This window comes from Hemisphaericaspora subhashii (genome assembly GCF_019202705.1).
Source record: "Hemisphaericaspora subhashii strain CBS 10753 chromosome Unknown scaffold41, whole genome shotgun sequence".
NCBI lineage: Eukaryota > Fungi > Ascomycota > Pichiomycetes > Serinales > Debaryomycetaceae > Hemisphaericaspora > Hemisphaericaspora subhashii.
The window spans coordinates 72,443-88,986 of record NW_026057305.1 but is presented as its reverse complement, the minus strand read 5'-3'; the positions used below and the strand labels follow the sequence as shown (position 1 = coordinate 88,986).

Here is a 16,544-nt window from a genome sequence, read left to right as displayed (position 1 = left end):
AGCCCCCTGTCGAATATTGGCTTTCTGCTAACAAACTTAAAAAGAATGGACCTTTGTAAATTACCTAAAGAAATTATTCAACTTATAATTGATTTCTTACCACGTGATGATTGGAAGAAATTGGTTGAATTAGACAATTGGGTTGGTTCTTATACTTTCAGGAAGTTTTATGAAAAGATAACCTTGGTTAATGATCCTTATGCATATTCCTTATCAACATGTTATACTGGTATGCGAACACCCAAAGCTGAACCCTTTTTTGGTAATAAAGTCAATTCTGGGTGTGTATTTGGTTCAATGTATGCATTTTCCCAATTCATTGAGGATTACCCTGAATTTATACCCGCAGAAATTACATTCCATAGTTTACAATTACTTATATCACTTTTAATGACAAATTTGACATTCTTGCAAAAAGTAGAGAAAATTAGGTTTAATCAAGTGTATGAACAGAGCCCACAGCTTGCAAGTACCTTAGCGCAATTGTTTGCTATGATTCAGAAATATGATTTGAATTATTATAGTGAAGTATTTGATAGTGAAGTTGATAGATGGCTAGACAATATAAAATTTCCTACCAGAATACGAAATATCGAAGTTCCTGAGGGCACTATAATCGATTTTGAGAAGTTTTTTAGGCAGCATCCGAATCTAGATTCCTTGGTAACAAGAAATCTCTATCAATGCGATAAAGATGTTTTTCCCGAATCATTAACATACGTTGGGTATGTATTATTTCCAGGAGTGAACACAACAGTTGAATTACCACAAACAATTAAGCACGTCAAGCTCAAATGCCTAGAGGATGCCCCGACATTTTCTAAAGATCTCGATTTGGCAGCCAGTGAAGGATTGGAATCGTTGGCTATCACAGGATGTTGGATTGATGAGCCTATTAGGTTGCCTGAAAATTTGAAATCCTTTAGGTATGACGAATGTTTATGCAATTGTCATTTTAATGATTTATTTGTGGGTCCAGAGCATATAACTAGATTAGATATTCATGGTTCTTTCGGATTGACGCTTTATTATTCCTTGTTTTATGAGGCAACGTTTCCTGAAACTTTGCAGGAATTCTATTTTGAGAATACGAATATAATACAGGTCATGACTCCGGACATGTGGGGGGATATTGATATGAGTGCTTGTGTTTTAGAACATCCGTTTATTAAGGATGATAAAGTATTCAAAATTGATCATCACTTCAAACTTCCGAAAAGTTTGAAAGTCTTGTACTTGCATAGTCCCTTTACTACGATTGATTCAACTTGGAGAATTCCTGATAATGTAAGCCGTTTAAGTTTGCTCTCAATTCAATACATGATGGATTTTGCCAATTTCCATATGCCGAAAGGATTGAAATACTTTTTCCTAGAGGCAATTCATGGTTTTACATATAATGACGAAAGTACTAACTATGTTTATTTCCCTCAGGGAATTGAAACATTTGTATATTCCGGTTCACCCATAAAGAGTCCCGACTCCAATCTATTGGAATTGCCCAGCCTTAAGAAAATAGTATTTGGGAGCAATCTTGTATCTCCTAATATAAAAGACAGAGTAACATTTGATGGAATTCCGCTTGGAGAGACTGATTTTTCAAAAATGACGAATTTAGAAACATTTGAAATGAACATCCAACCAATATTAGGCGAGCTAAATATGAAATTTCCAAATAACTTACATATCCTCAAATTTGCATTATGTAAGATTGACAGCATATCCCCCACATTTCAATTTCCTTCCAATTTGAGGGAGCTTTCGTTTGAATGTGTCAACTTTGATCTTGAAATGTTGAATAGGTTACCTCAAACCTTAGAAATAATAGACTTTACGAATTGTCGTTGCGCTGAATCGGATTTACTTGATTTAAACTTACCCTATTTAATTCGATTGAATATGAATAATTGTGAATTGTCACAAAGCACGTTTGAGAAGCTAAAGCTCAAAAAATTTTCGAGATTGAAAGAAGTTTGTTTACTGAATAACAAGTTTGATAGGATTGATCTTTCCGCTTTTCCAGAAACATTAACGAACTTATCATTATTTAGATGTACGGAAGTCGTGACTGCCAGTAGCGAAACTAATCTTCCAAACTTACGTTTTCTTGATATCTCAAGCAATCAAGTTGGAATTATAAAAGACCTGTCGGAACTAGAACCAAGATTCCATATTCCTAGGAAGCTACACACTTTATCAATGAAAAATTGTGGAATTTCAAATGCTGAATTTGCAATCTGGCCAAAGAAATTGGGTAAGTTATGTTTGGAGCTCAACAAAATTGATCCACAAGCAGTCCATTCATTGTGTATGAAATATCATTCAGTAGCACAATTTGAGGGGATTCATGTGACTGATTTCTTCCCCGGATCTAAGTACGGAATTTATGCCAATTTCATAGCAAGTAGAGTTTTATTTGTTCAGGAGTTCGGAGACGTGGCTGAGCCGGTACCTCGTAGACCAACATAGCCTTTATAGACGTATATCTCGTAGAATAAAGTTAAAGTATACCGGATTTATCCTTATTTCCAAGAGAGGTTATCTCCGGATGAAACTCCAGCTTTTTTGTAGTTGCCTCATGCTTATTTCCATTATGGTTTCCCTATTAGGCAACTTCCGAAGTCCGATCTGATAAGGACAATAGAGCTCTCCGAATATAGGAATTTAAATCTTTTCCGGACTCGGACGTCTAGAGTTAGCTGTATCTGGAGAGTATTGAACTCTACAGTTTCCGAGACGCTATAGCGTTGTACAAAAGTGTGAAGCGGTGGTACCGCTTCCAGGAAAGTGTCCCATAATTTTTATTTTCTTTAATTTAGCATGACCTTTTGGAGATACAAGTTCTTATTTAGAGGTTCGGAAACAAAAATGTTAATTCCAAGCTGCAGTATCTAAACGTTTTATTGTTGAAAATGACATCCTTTCACCTTCGGGACAAAAGCCCTATTTATTGTGTCAACGGGTTGTCGGAATCTATCAGAAAAGTTCCGTTCCATAAAGCCTCTTTTTCGCCCCGTCTTGTAATAATCTTCGATGACGACCCTAGAAAAATTTGCAGCCGTTTTGAATGACTATAAATATGAGCGGATTGTTATCTTAACTTGACAGTTGTTGACTATTGTTTCTAACCAAATCGTAATGTCAAAACCTAAAGTTCCATCCTTATCTTGGGTTGATTGGAAGCAAACTCTTCATGGCTTTTGGCCAGGAAAACCCAAATTCACAGAAGATCAGTATCCAAGCTTAAAAGGAAAGGTTGTTCTTGTAACTGGTGCTAATTCGGGTGTCGGTTATGAAACGATTAAATCCTTAGCAGGATCCACTAAAGCTAAGATCTATGCTTTCTGTCGAAATGAACAGAAAGCCACCGAAGCATTCAAGAAACTTAAGGTCGAACTTGAGAAAGAATATAAAGTTGTAAACAGAGAAATTCATTTTATTCAATGTGACTTGGGAGACTTAACTGCTATCAAGCCTGCTGTCGAGGAGTTCCTTAGTAAAGAAAGTCGCCTTGATATTATTATTCACAATGCCGGGGTAATGATGCCACCTCCAGGAAGCAAGACAAAGCAAGGATTTGAGTTGCAATTGGGTACTAATGTCTTAGGACCACATCTTTTACAGAGACTTTTAGATCCTATTTTCATTGAAACTTCTCAAAAAAATAATAAGGGGGAATCGAGAATTGTGTGGGTTTCATCTACTGCTCACCTTATGGCTCCGTTGGGTGGATTGTATTGGGAAGATTTGAATTTTGAAACCACAAAGAAATATAGCATGCGCACTAAAGCCATGATATACGGTCAAAGCAAAGCAGGAAATATTATTCAAGCAAGGACTTGGCCAATGAAGCACGACGCGCCGAACGTTATTAGTTCGTCTCTTTGTCCTGGTTATTTAAGTACCGGCCTTCAAAGATATGCCAGTCGTTCGGAAAAATTCATTTACAAGTATTTGCTTCATAACCAAAGGTATGGCGCCTACACTGAATTGTTTGCAGCTTTGTCTCCAGATGTTAAAAATCGTTCCCATAGTATTTCCTTTGGTTCTCCATCGCACGTAAGAAAAGATTTGGAAGATGAAGAAGCCAATGAAAAAGCTTGGAACTTTTTCAATAAAGTCACTGACAATTATTTGTAGTTTGTATTAAATAGGAACCAGTACCTTTAGCTAATATATTGTAAGGATATTCTACTTGATAAGATCTCAAGACCGCAGCTTGAGGAACTCGGAGGCATGGGGTAATAGCTGTTCTCGAATTTAGTGGCACTTCATTGTTTCAGTGAGAGATACTTCTCTGTAAATGTTTCTAAATCAAAATGTCCTTTATATCAATCCTTTTCGGTGCATGATGGAGCCGTAAACACGCTTATCTATTTAGGCTCGGACCTGCACTGAGAGAGCATCTAGTTGTACCTACTATTGTTAACAAAAATTGCAGTAAAAAAATTTGTTGCAACTTCAACCGATAAAAAAATACTTTCGTTTTCTAATCTTTTTTTAACGAAACCTTACTACCAACAACTCCACAACTTCAAGGGAAGTGGCATTTATCCGATTTTCTTTGTTTATGCATTGAAAATTAACGCATCCAAAAGGTTAACAGAAAATTTGTAATAAACAAATGTTGGCTTTTAATAAATAAATCATATTTCGGAGAAAGCAAAGGAAGAGAAAAGCCTCACCAAGTTCTAAGTGGGTGACGGAACTTTTCAACCATTCCGTTCCACCAAATTTCTTTTTTTTTTTCGCTTCCGCTAACCGCACCCTAAAAAATATTTTTCTGTCATAAGACACTCGAATCAATATAAATATCGAGACGACTCCTAACCAAAATACATATCCTTTACTACTATAAACATTAACAAAAACCACAAACAGAAACTATATATAACAAATGTCTAAGCCTAACGTGCCATCTTTATCCTGGTCTGATTGGAAGCAAGTCCTTCACGGATTTTGGCCCTCCAAACCAACTTTCAAAGAAGATCAATATCCAAGCTTAGAAGGAAAAGTTGTTATTGTCACAGGTGGTAATTCTGGAATCGGGTATCAAACAGCTAAGTCATTAGCTGGTTCCACAAAAGCTAAAATCTATATATTTTGTCGTAGCAAGGAAAAGGCTTTAGAAGCTATCAGGAAAATGCAATTAGAACTTGCACAAGAGTACAATGTTGCAGAAAGAGAAATCAATTTTATTCAATGCGACTTGGGAGACTTGGAATCTATTAAACCCGCAGTTGAAGATTTTCTTAGTAAAGAAAGTCGTCTCGATATTATTATTCATAATGCAGGTGTAATGATGCCACCTCCAGGAAGCAAGACAAAGCAAGGTTTTGAATTACAATTGGGTACCAATGTATTGGGAACACACTTATTACAAAGATTATTAGATCCAATATTCATTAAAACATCTCAAGAAAACAAGAAGGGAGAATCAAGAATAGTGTGGGTTGCATCTACAGCTCATCAATTGGCACCACTTGGGGGATTTCATTGGGAAGATTTAAATTTTGAGACTATTAAGAATTTCACCTCCCAAACAAAGGGAACACTTTACGGACAAAGTAAAGCTGGTAATATTATACAAGCTAGAACGTGGCCATTGAAACACGATGCCCCAAATGTCATTAGTTCATCTGTTTGTCCTGGATATTTAAGTACCGAGTTACAGAGATATGCCAGTTGGACTGAAAAATTAATTTACAGATACGTGTTATATGATCAACGATACGGAGCTTATACTGAGTTATTTGCGGCTTTGTCTCCAGACGTACAAAATCGTTCTCATAGCATTTCCTTTGGTACCCCTTCACATGTGAGAAAGGATTTAGAAGATGAGGGAGCAAACGAAAAGGCTTGGACTTACTTCGATAAGGTCACTGACCATTATTTATAGTTTATAGGTTGAACAAAAGAAATTTAAATAAAAAGGACGTTTTGATTTTGAAAGAATGATGGCTCTGATAATAAAAACACTTGCAGCTAAACTTGTGGCAAATTCTTGTCGCTGAAAAAATTTTGCAACCAAGCTAAATTTTGAAAAGCTCCATTTTAGAAAGTCTTATGTTATTACCTAACGAATTGCATAAATACTTACTTCAGCACGAATGAACAATTAGAACACCCATTACTCTTCCTTTAACTCTAATGAGATCTGACAAACAGCTGATCGTAACCTACGTGAAAAGTGAAAAGAAATTTCCTGTGAGATAACGGGCTTTCAAAAAATGGGACTTTTAAATCCGTTAACGCCTAATTGTTACATCTCGCTCTTACTGTGGTCGCTTCTTAAGCTATAAGATAACGTCCTTCCCTATACACCTACTAATTTATGTTGCTTATATGAGGTTTTTTGAATCATTGGCTGATGCATTTTTTTGTTCCTCTATTTGTATATCTGTTTATTATATTTCTGTATGTTATTATGTATAAGAACTAGAATAAATGGTATTCTCAGAAAAAAAAAAAAANTTTTGATGTCTAACATAAGAGTCAAACGCTCTACCGATTGAGCTAGCCAGGCTTCTGGGTATTTTGTTATTTTCCGAAATTTTATAACTTTTCAAAATATCACGTGAATTTTCGAATTTTCAAATGCAAATGGTTCTATCAATTCTTATTAAACCAAAGTACACATGGCATAAGAAGATAACTAGGATAAGTTGATATGGTTTTCCTAAGAGCAATGGTTTTTTTCTTTTCACAGACGAGAAATAATGACCGAAAAGTGTTTTGTACCACGTGATCAGGTCAGGTGATATTGGTCACCTGACACAACTGATAAACTATAGTTCGAAGATTGAAGTTCTAACTAATGAATCAGTTTATCACCTTTTCCAAATTATGATCTTATCTCTTACCAAACTATACTTTGTGAGATTTTGCTGTTATGTGCACCATCGACAAGGCAATGTAGAGGAACTTCTATGTTCTTGTGAATGTGTTAAAGCAAATCTAACCATCCTTTTCCTTTTCATTCTGTTAGCTGGATGTTTGTCGTCACCTCTTCAACTACTCTATTCTTTAACTCTTACGTTTGTCTCTTGTTGCAAATGTGGAATCTGTGTGTTTTAGTAGACTCATAACTTGAAGTAAATTGGCTGCAAAATTTTTCTGGAAGGATTTTTTCGCAATTTATTCTGCTATCAAAATAAAAGATCAGATCCTTTTGCAAGTGTTTCTAGTACCTTGTTGAGAGTTTTACTGTCTTTAGGTAAGCTGAGTTCCCTATAATAAGAGAAATCAACAAAACTCTAAATGATTACAATTCAAAATTCTGCAAAACTGTACTAAAGAAGTTTATTTTCCATTTTGCAATAACATGAAGGCATTGAGATAACGCGCTTATGAAATCCAACTAAGGATTACAGGTCTTGTAAAATTATACTTCTAATTAATACATAAATGGTCACAAATACACAAGCCATAAACTACCTAAAAATACATATATACACTCAAAGACAAATAAATAAGCTCTAAAGAGAATGGTCTCCAATCTGATGATGATGATTTCCTTGTCCATTAGTTCCCCACGGTTTCTCAGGAGTGGAATTTCCTCTACTTCCACCAGTGGTATGAGTCGGCCAAGGTAACATCATAGGCAATGATCCAAGATGTTGTTGTTGCAGGGGAGTTCCTTGAGTTGATGACCTTAAGCCAATCAAGTCATTGATAATACCTCTTTCTTTCTTCTCTAATTCCTCGTTTGATGCAGATTTTGATATTAGATGGTTTTCTGTAAGGTTCTGATGATGATGATCCATAAAGTCAAACTTAGTAATTGATGGGATTTTTGAAAGGGAGGTGAAGGAGTTTGAATTTGAATAGAAGGGGAGTTGTGGAAGTCTTGTACTTGACGGTGGCCGGGTAATCGAGGGCAACACCTTATTCTGGTCATTATGGTGATGGTGATGATGATGATGGACTTGTGTTGGGGTTGGGAGCGAGTGGGGAAGGACAGATGGTATAGCAGACGACTGTGGAGTACTTTGGTCCAAGACTTTCATACTTTTGTATTTAATAAATTTCAAGATCTTTAAATACTTTAAATCTTCATCCATTTCTTCATCGTCCCAATCGATTTCATCGTCATCATCATCATCTTCGTCATCGTATTCATGAGATTTTAAGATTTCTTCCTTCAATTCATCATTTATTAATTTTTCAAACAATCTATCTTGTTTCGATTTCCATTGATTTTCCTTTTTATCCCCATTTTGAATAACTCCAAGTTTATAGTTTATGAATACATTAATAAACAAATCTACCGATCTCCATAACAATAAAATAGAATCTCTGTTTACCTCCATACTTTCCTTTGCATATCTCAATTGACATAGCAAAAGATATAACATCTGCAATATGATTGACTTCTTCAAATTGATAATTGTCATTGATAAACCGTTTAATATGAAGTTAAATGGAGATACAGGGATAATTCTAACAGTTGGCTCGCCTACAGTTTTAGGACGATTAATTTTTCTTCTTTTCATAGAAAAGTCATTAATAATAATTCCGTCATGGTCCATATCATGATGAAGACCCAAGCCATGTCTACTTCCTAAGCCACTCATTCCATGATGCATTGTAGGATTTCTTTGTTCTTCCAGTTTTGTAATATGGATAAAAATCATTATGAAATAATTCAATACTTCTGATGAAATGGCTTCAATTTCTTGATATAAATTAAAATTCAATTCTTTATCAATTATAAAATTCAAATAATTCATGGAACGAATCACGGCATAATGGAAATTCAATTGAATCTTTATCAATTGTGAAGATGTATGGATATCTAACACCCCAGTGTTTAAGAAATTCAAAATTCCAATCTCAGTAATACCAATTTCATCTCTTTTATCATTCTGCGGGGTGGACGAGTTGGACGAGGCTGGTCTCATATCGTGGTAGAGATTATTTTCAGTAATATTCAATAAGTCTGGCAATCCCATTTCCGATTGCAATGGTAATAGATTGATTTTCTTATCCTTTAAAGACATTCTCCAGTTTGATAAATTTTTGTCAATGATCAAAAATTGATTGAAATTATAATTCAAGTTCCCATCATTCCCATCTCCATCGTCTTCATTTAATATCCAATCTAACCTATGAGAACTCGAAGGGTGGTCCTTTTTCTTCTTGTTTTGCTTTCTGAGATATTGGTAATAGTTTGGCGAGAATGATGATGGGATAACAATATTCATTAGATTCAAAAATTCAATGCTTGGCTTTAGTAAATTGTCAAACAAATCATCATTACCATCTAACAACAAAGACAACTTTTCCGGAGTCAATTGGAAATATCTGTCTATAGTAACAGGATTAATCACGGTAGTATTCAAACTTGGTTTGAAACCGAATTTCAAATTAAAGCACTTTAACAAGATTTTGAAGACCCAGAAAATCTTGACACGGTTCCGACGCTGTTGTTTTGATAATGATAAATCATTAAAGAATAGGTTCTTGGAATTTAAGTTGATACCCAAGACACCAATAAAGGCATTGATTAAGGAGGATAAAACCAATGATTTTTCCTTGTTATTTGTTAACAAAGAATAATGCAAGAATAATAAATATGTCTGTAAGTGATTGACACTTATATGAAATTGATTGAAATACGGTAATAAGTCATATATCGATGTCAAAATGGATGGGCTTTTATCCTTTGCATTAATTGGCAACATATACTTTGGATTATTATGATTCAATAACAAATTCAAGTTTATAGTTGGATCGGTTATCATTATAATTACATAAATTTGTACAATGATCATGAAATACGCATTAACGATTTCATAATCGTTAACATTCGACAAGTTGAACCCATTTATCGTTGAGTCATCGTAGGTGAAAATGAATGGATACATAGTATGAAAAGCATTATATGACTGCATGAATTGTTTGTAATCGAAGATAGGGACAAGAATGTTATAATTCAAGAAGAATTGTACGATTTGGTTGTCTAATTCTCGTTTTGACGCAAATAATCTCTTTAAATTGTTAACAAGTTTGATAAACAATTCATACGAATCTGTTGGAAGCTTTTCTTGAGGACCTTCCTGATTAGGCTCGGGAGACTTTTTCTGAGCAGTTAAAGGGTTGTATATTAGATCCATGTCTACATTTGATAATTGATTCATTTTTTGGTATGATGGATTGTAAAGGTATGCATTTGGGTCATTTAGCAAATAGTTATGAGTATTTGTAATTTTCAAAAATGGTAAGTTTAAATCAATTAATAAATGGTTAAATTGGGATTCAAAGTTAAGATTGTCATTACCGATAATTATGCCTTTGTTGTCAATATTAAAAATCTGTTCAATAGGGTTATTAATCTGCACTGATTGATTTGTTTGAAACTTTACAGCAGTGGTACCACTAGTAGTATCAGTGGTTGCCCCTGCACCGCCATTCTTTGCATCAGTTCCTGTTTCATGAGCGTGCGCACTAGTGGAAGTATTATGGCTGGCGTCACCACTGTGTTCCAATTGTTCCTTCAACTCTTGATTTTCCCTTTCCAACTCCTTTAATTTAAATTCCAAATTTTCAGTATATCCCTTGGGGAAAGCTCTCCTAGTAAGTTTGTCACTTGTTTTGCATTCAAAATCTACCTTCTTACAATTACTACAAGGGTATTGTCCATCACATTTGATTTTCTTGATTCTACATCTATCACATGCTTGAGATATTCGAACACCACTAGAAGTGCTGATTAATTTCAAGTTTGACTTGGAGGTTTCTTTGGGATGTTTATGTTTCGTCATAGTCGTTGTTGTTGCAGTGCTGCGCCGTATCTCGGGATTTGCTACCTTTTATGTGAGCTTGTATGCCTTGCGAATATAACTATAGATGTTTGTGTTCTTCGATGGCCCTTCTTTCTGGGTAGATTGCACCTCTCTTAAAGGATATGATATCTCTTGTAATTTTACAGATCTCTGGTAAGATCTTTTAAATGTTTACTTTATAAAGAAACAGTAAAGAAAACGAAAAAAATATCAAATGAAAGTGAAAATGGAAAGAAGGAAGTTTTTTTGGTTTGTTTTGATGATTTAACCCCCGGGTAAACTACAGAAAGAAAGAAAAAAAAACTTTTATTTCCCCAGAAAACGACATTCCCCATTTTGAACCCTCTCTAAAATCCGAGGAAGGAATTTATGTCGGCATTAAATGTCGTGGAAACAGGTTTTGCTGCGTTAAAGACCGAATATGTGACGCTTTATTAAACAATGGACGCTGGCGATTTATGTGACAAAAATGTTCGTAGACTTAAAGAAGTATGCAATATTCGGAAGATATTTGGAGGTATTTTTGCAAATGTGCATACAAACGAATCTTTCTCGGGGAATTGTACCTGGGCCTGGAATTCCGCTGAATACTTCGGAGTCATATTGACGCTGGTTCCAACGGTGTGATGTGTATGATGTCATTGTGAATGTGTGTAAGTGAGTATTTGTAAGCTTAAAAGCATTATTTTTAGAGCTTTGACCATCTAAATCAGCTTTACCATATAACCCGTGAACATTCCACTTATTTTATAATCATTTAAAGATCTATATATATATATATTGAACAATTTGCTCTGTTTTGAGATATATCAATCAGAGCAGGGTTCTCGTTATAGTTGTATCTCTAATTATATAGTTTTCCTAATAGATATAAGATAAGGAAAACCTTTGAATTTTCATTGTTCCGTTGAACGTTTTGTTCATTGATCAATCAAACGTGAAATTGACAGTTTGCAACAATAAGCTTCATCTACTCTTTACCATATATATTAACCATTTAAATATATTAAATCCACAGCATTGCCCTTATCTCAATATTGACTTCACTCATTCGATGATAAGTATATGCAAGTATGACAGATTTTCAGGGAGGGGCAATTTACAAAACACGGCTAAAGGATCGCGCGGGTTTCAAGTAGTACAAGTGAACAATTTCAAACAAGAACACCCGTGGTTTACTTTATCACTTGTGGTCGTCTTGGTAATTTGTGCTACAAGTACATTTTGGATTGTCAATAGTGAGGCTCATAAAAGGACAATTATGTCCGAAGCTCTCGAAAACTTACAATTGCACAAGGGCATTTTATTACGTAATCAACTGATCGTTATCAAGAGCCCAATTAGGAAGGTGTCTCTTCCCCTCCACAATTCACATGAATCATTCTGCCTGTCATTTTGATTTGTCATTGTCTTAATCATTGTTACATAAATATGACAGCTTTCCCATCTTTAAAATTTCTTAATATACTTTTCTTCCTTCGTTAAACCAACCAATCTTTTACATACAATGAAATACAACTTATTTTTCGCTAATCCACAGGAAGAAGAACTTCAAGAACAACCTAAAAAAGAGGAAAAACAAATCGATATAATACCCTCTTCAGAATTACAGCCTGAAATTAAAGATGAGCATCATGAAGATGAGGAAACTAATAGACAAAAATCTTCGAAGGAATGCCTTTTTCAATCCTCTGATAACCTAATAATCAGTCTTTAGGTGCTATAATCGGATACTTCGACCGAGAAATAAATATAGTAAATAATCCATTCGATTATGTCTATATGCTGGTTCAGAACAAACACTCTATAAATACGTTTAATGTAAAATACTTTTAATAAATACTATATCTTCTTCACTCAACTCATCCCAATTAACCTCATCATATCTTGATAATGCTTCAAGGTCTTGTAAATCATTCACAATTTCAAATAGAATTTCTTGACCGACAAGTATCTTAATCTTAGGAGATTTGTGCTTGGTTAATAACCAGAATAATCTATCGTCAATCCTTTGCTTTAATGATGTGTCAACTTTCGATAAATAGTAAAATATTCTAAGAACCGTGGTGACTCGTGTAAGATTTCCTGTGTTTATATGCAAGTTGTAACACTTTATAAATAAGCCATTATAGTCGATCCCAGACGGGAATCGGAAATTGGCTGTCAATAACTTAAGGAACAAATTCAATGTCATTGTTATACATTTTAGCGTTCGAGAAGGACTATTTTTATCCAATTTAAGAAAGCTAGTCAATATTCTAAAGTCGTCCAAATTAGGTTGAAATCTTAATAGCTCATTAAATGCATCATTTATAATCTGTTGATTACCGGTAAATGAACCCACTGAAAAGACTAGTCCTTTCCAAAATTCTTCTCTTTCCCTTCCCTCTTGTAATTCTCCATAATAATTAAATAGCTCACTCCAGTAATGGTCTTTAAGTGAAATCTCGTCGATCGTGTCACGATCCAATAAATACAATAACTCAAACAGTCTATGTCTAATTCTATCCATCAATTCTCCTGATAGTCTAATCAATTTTAGTTTAATCATGTCATTGCCAAAAAAATATTCAATATTATTCCCAACTAATCTAATCATAGCCAATCTAATCTTCGACCCAACGTCTCCCTGTTCTGTAGTAGTATAGTCATCAAATAAGTCATATAATGATGCCACATTCAAGTTATGAAACTGGAAATTATCACTCAAGTTGTTTATCAAATTTGACCTAATTTCCGCATCGACTTTTTCATTTCTCATAATTTTCACAATCATACTCAATTCAACCTGAGAGAAATGTCGATAGTTGAATAAGCAGTTCGATAGTGTACTGGAAAATTGAACATGGTCGAATAACGAATCTTCTGGAATGGTATCGAGTTTCGAAAACAACACTTGGAATTCTGAGGTATACTCGCTCTTATTCATAATTTTGAATAAGTTGTCCCAGTCTGAATCTGTAGGAAACTTGTAGGATATAAGAAACTTCAAATATCCCAATATCATTGCTTCCTTGGTTTCGCTGTATGTAAAATTTGCAAAGGTTGAGTGAAGCAACTCGGTAGGAACCTCGGGAAAATCAAATAATATGTGCCATCTATTGGCTCGAACTAATTTGTTCGTTATGGTACCAATATCATATTCTTGACGAGGTGATAACTCCAATTCACGTGGTTGTTGAAGTAATTTACATAGATATTTCCCATTTCCATCGTATTCGCTGATATGATCCACTAATCCTTCAATCAAGAAAGATAGATCAATTTTCGAGTACAATAGGTCTATAACCTGATATGATACCGTCTTATTCACAAGGCTCAATTCATTGAATACCTCCATTATTCCTATAATCGTTTCACCTCTGGTATGATCATCTCCGATCGGAACAATAATATTTCCGAATCTTCCCAATAGTTCTTGTAAAACTGCGATACTGCACCTTTTCAATGTCAAGTCTTGATCGAATACCAATACTCTTAATAAATCCAGGAAAATCCCAACTATCTTTGACGGTGGGGGGCTTTTGGTCGTACGACAAATTGTCCAGATTATAAATGTCGATGAATCGCGTAGCTGAGTACCTAAATTAAAAGAAAGTCTTCTAATCTTAATAAACAAACAATAATGACAGATATCTAAAAGCTGTGAGACATACCGTTCAGGAAGACTTTTAGTTAGGGTAATATATCCCAAAGTGAGTAATATAGAATGGGTTTTGGCTATATTAATGTCATCGTAATTTTGGGGAAGCTCGAGCTGGTCAATAACGTACTTGATTAATTGATCCTGATAATTGGTTGCTGAAAAGGATAATTGTTTGATAATTGCGCTTAAGCTTTTGGCGAAGGCATAACGTAGGTTTGTATCAAATTGATTTATCATATTGTTCATAATATCATTAATTAAGTTATTAACAATATCTTGGACTTGTGGATATGACCCAGTTTTGATATAATAAATTGCCAATTTGCTCAATATTTTGATCAGATAAAGGATATTCAAGACAGATTGATGTGAAGGGGAAAATAATAAATCATCAATTATAAGGTGATATATGACTGAAAGTTGTTCTTCGCATAGTTGTTTACGTTTTAGTAGTTTGTTGATACACAAGTAATAACCTAATTTTGACGTGTCGGATTCATTTAGCCAATTGACCTTTGTGTGTTCAAAATACTTGTCCAAAAGAGCTTGACAATCACCTCTACTAAGTAATCTTGATAAAAGAATCAGCGAAATGACTTGATTTTTGGATCCGTTATTATATTTCCGCAAATTCCTTTGGCCAATTTCATATAATTTATTCAGCAAATCAGGATCAATATTGTTAAAATTAAAAGGAACCAAGACAAGATTGCATAGCCAGATCAAACATAAAAATATCTCGAATTCATTGGTCAATTCAGAACTTAGCCTAATTAACTTGTTAATTATATATAAATCACTTGAGAAATACAAAGCAACTTGTTTAAATTGTCGGATCTTAGCAAAATTGTAAACGATCTCCCCAATTGATGATTTTATGATGGAATATTTCGATGATAAATACAAATTGGTCAATGATTCAATGTACTCCGCAAGATGTGCCTCTAAGAGCTTTGGCCTAGGTTCGAATTCATTGATGAAATTGACTATCCTAACAGTAAGCTTATTGGTTAATGGAATTATATCGACTGCCGAAGTTGATGAAGAAGTCGATATCTTTACTAACTCGCAAATGCATGTTCTGATCTCATGATGAAGCTGGTCACTTTTCTTAATTATTAACTGCTCCTTAAACTCATCCATCAGTGTTCATGGGTTGCCGCTTTTCTCTAAAATTGGTCTGTTAAGAAGATTGTCTATAACAAATGAGTTTCTACAACCAATTTCTAAATCCTATGGAAACAATCTGTATTATTTTTACAACCGTTTTGAACCAATTTACACGACTTATTTTCTTTTCATGCCCAACAGAAAATTTTTCAACTTCAGTCAATATGAATGATTAATGATTTCCTTAATAGCGATCTTAATATTGTGACCAAATAACCTCCAAATATGTCCTCCATTGATGCAGCCAAACAGTTGTTTTTCAAGATCACTCAACATAGATCAGTTATAGGTATGCCTCGAAAGCTTCGTAGGACAGTAAGATCCCTTGGATTGAATCACAGAGATGTCACCGTCTATCAAACTATCAGTCCCAGTACCGCAGTTAAATTAAGTAAGGTAAAGGAATTAGTTAAGGTTGAATTGGCTGACCAAAAATTGAGTAGAAGGGAAGTCAACTTGACTAGAAAATATAAGCCTGGATTTCTGGTTGTAAAATCAGATGCTTAAATGTATCAATCTTCCCATATGTATTAAATGATTACTTATACATCCAATAGGTAAAGGGGACTTTGAGAGATGGCTTATTTGAAGTTACGGGAATGAACCGGATAATACTGGCTGGCTGGCTGTTTAAGAATAAATCATATTATATATCCTTCCTGCCGTGATTGGTGCTATCTAGACATAATTTAAACTTGTATATAATGTATATTACGAAATGGGAAAACTCCCATAAATGAACAGGATTTGATTACCCTTAAAGGATTACAATTTTAGTGATATCATATCGTTAGCGGCGTAACAGGTATAAGCACATGATATTATCGAGTCACGTGACCACGCATATTTTAATTGGACTTTTATTTACATAATGATTAGTTAACAAGTAATTATTCTCAGACAAGTACGATCCTAAGTATGGTCTCTAGATATTTATTGGA

At 34.4% G+C, this 16,544-nt stretch overlaps 6 protein-coding genes across 6 annotated transcripts; 4 read left to right on the top strand and 2 right to left on the bottom strand. All coding sequences in view use genetic code 12, as the record gives it.

Moving 5' to 3' along the window:
* Positions 1-45: 45 nt before the first annotated feature.
* J8A68_003253 (leucine-rich repeat domain-containing protein) lies at positions 46-2,469 on the top strand (the record flags this gene model as incomplete). The annotated part of the gene is made up of 1 exon (XM_049407089.1): positions 46-2,469. The coding sequence occupies one exon, from the start codon at positions 46-48 to the stop codon at positions 2,467-2,469; it is 2,424 nt and encodes an 807-aa protein (XP_049263485.1).
* Positions 2,470-3,138: 669 nt separating this feature from the next.
* Positions 3,139-4,140, top strand: J8A68_003252 (uncharacterized protein; the record flags this gene model as incomplete). The annotated part of the gene is made up of 1 exon (XM_049407088.1): positions 3,139-4,140. The coding sequence occupies one exon, from the start codon at positions 3,139-3,141 to the stop codon at positions 4,138-4,140; it is 1,002 nt and encodes a 333-aa protein (XP_049263484.1).
* Positions 4,141-4,897: 757 nt separating this feature from the next.
* J8A68_003251 (uncharacterized protein) lies at positions 4,898-5,899 on the top strand (the record flags this gene model as incomplete). The annotated part of the gene is made up of 1 exon (XM_049407087.1): positions 4,898-5,899. The coding sequence occupies one exon, from the start codon at positions 4,898-4,900 to the stop codon at positions 5,897-5,899; it is 1,002 nt and encodes a 333-aa protein (XP_049263483.1).
* A 1,579-nt stretch (positions 5,900-7,478) lies between these two features.
* On the bottom strand, positions 7,479-10,766 carry ZCF16 (Zcf16p; the record flags this gene model as incomplete). The annotated part of the gene is made up of 1 exon (XM_049407086.1): positions 7,479-10,766. One exon carries the CDS (start codon positions 10,764-10,766, stop codon positions 7,479-7,481), a length of 3,288 nt encoding a protein of 1,095 aa, XP_049263482.1.
* Positions 10,767-12,603: 1,837 nt separating this feature from the next.
* Positions 12,604-15,576, bottom strand: J8A68_003249 (uncharacterized protein; the record flags this gene model as incomplete). Its single annotated transcript, XM_049407085.1, has 1 exon — positions 12,604-15,576. The coding sequence occupies one exon, from the start codon at positions 15,574-15,576 to the stop codon at positions 12,604-12,606; it is 2,973 nt and encodes a 990-aa protein (XP_049263481.1).
* A 252-nt stretch (positions 15,577-15,828) lies between these two features.
* On the top strand, positions 15,829-16,110 carry MRPL33 (mitochondrial 54S ribosomal protein uL30m; the record flags this gene model as incomplete). The annotated part of the gene is made up of 1 exon (XM_049407084.1): positions 15,829-16,110. One exon carries the CDS (start codon positions 15,829-15,831, stop codon positions 16,108-16,110), a length of 282 nt encoding a protein of 93 aa, XP_049263480.1.
* Between the last annotated feature and the right edge of the window lie 434 nt (positions 16,111-16,544).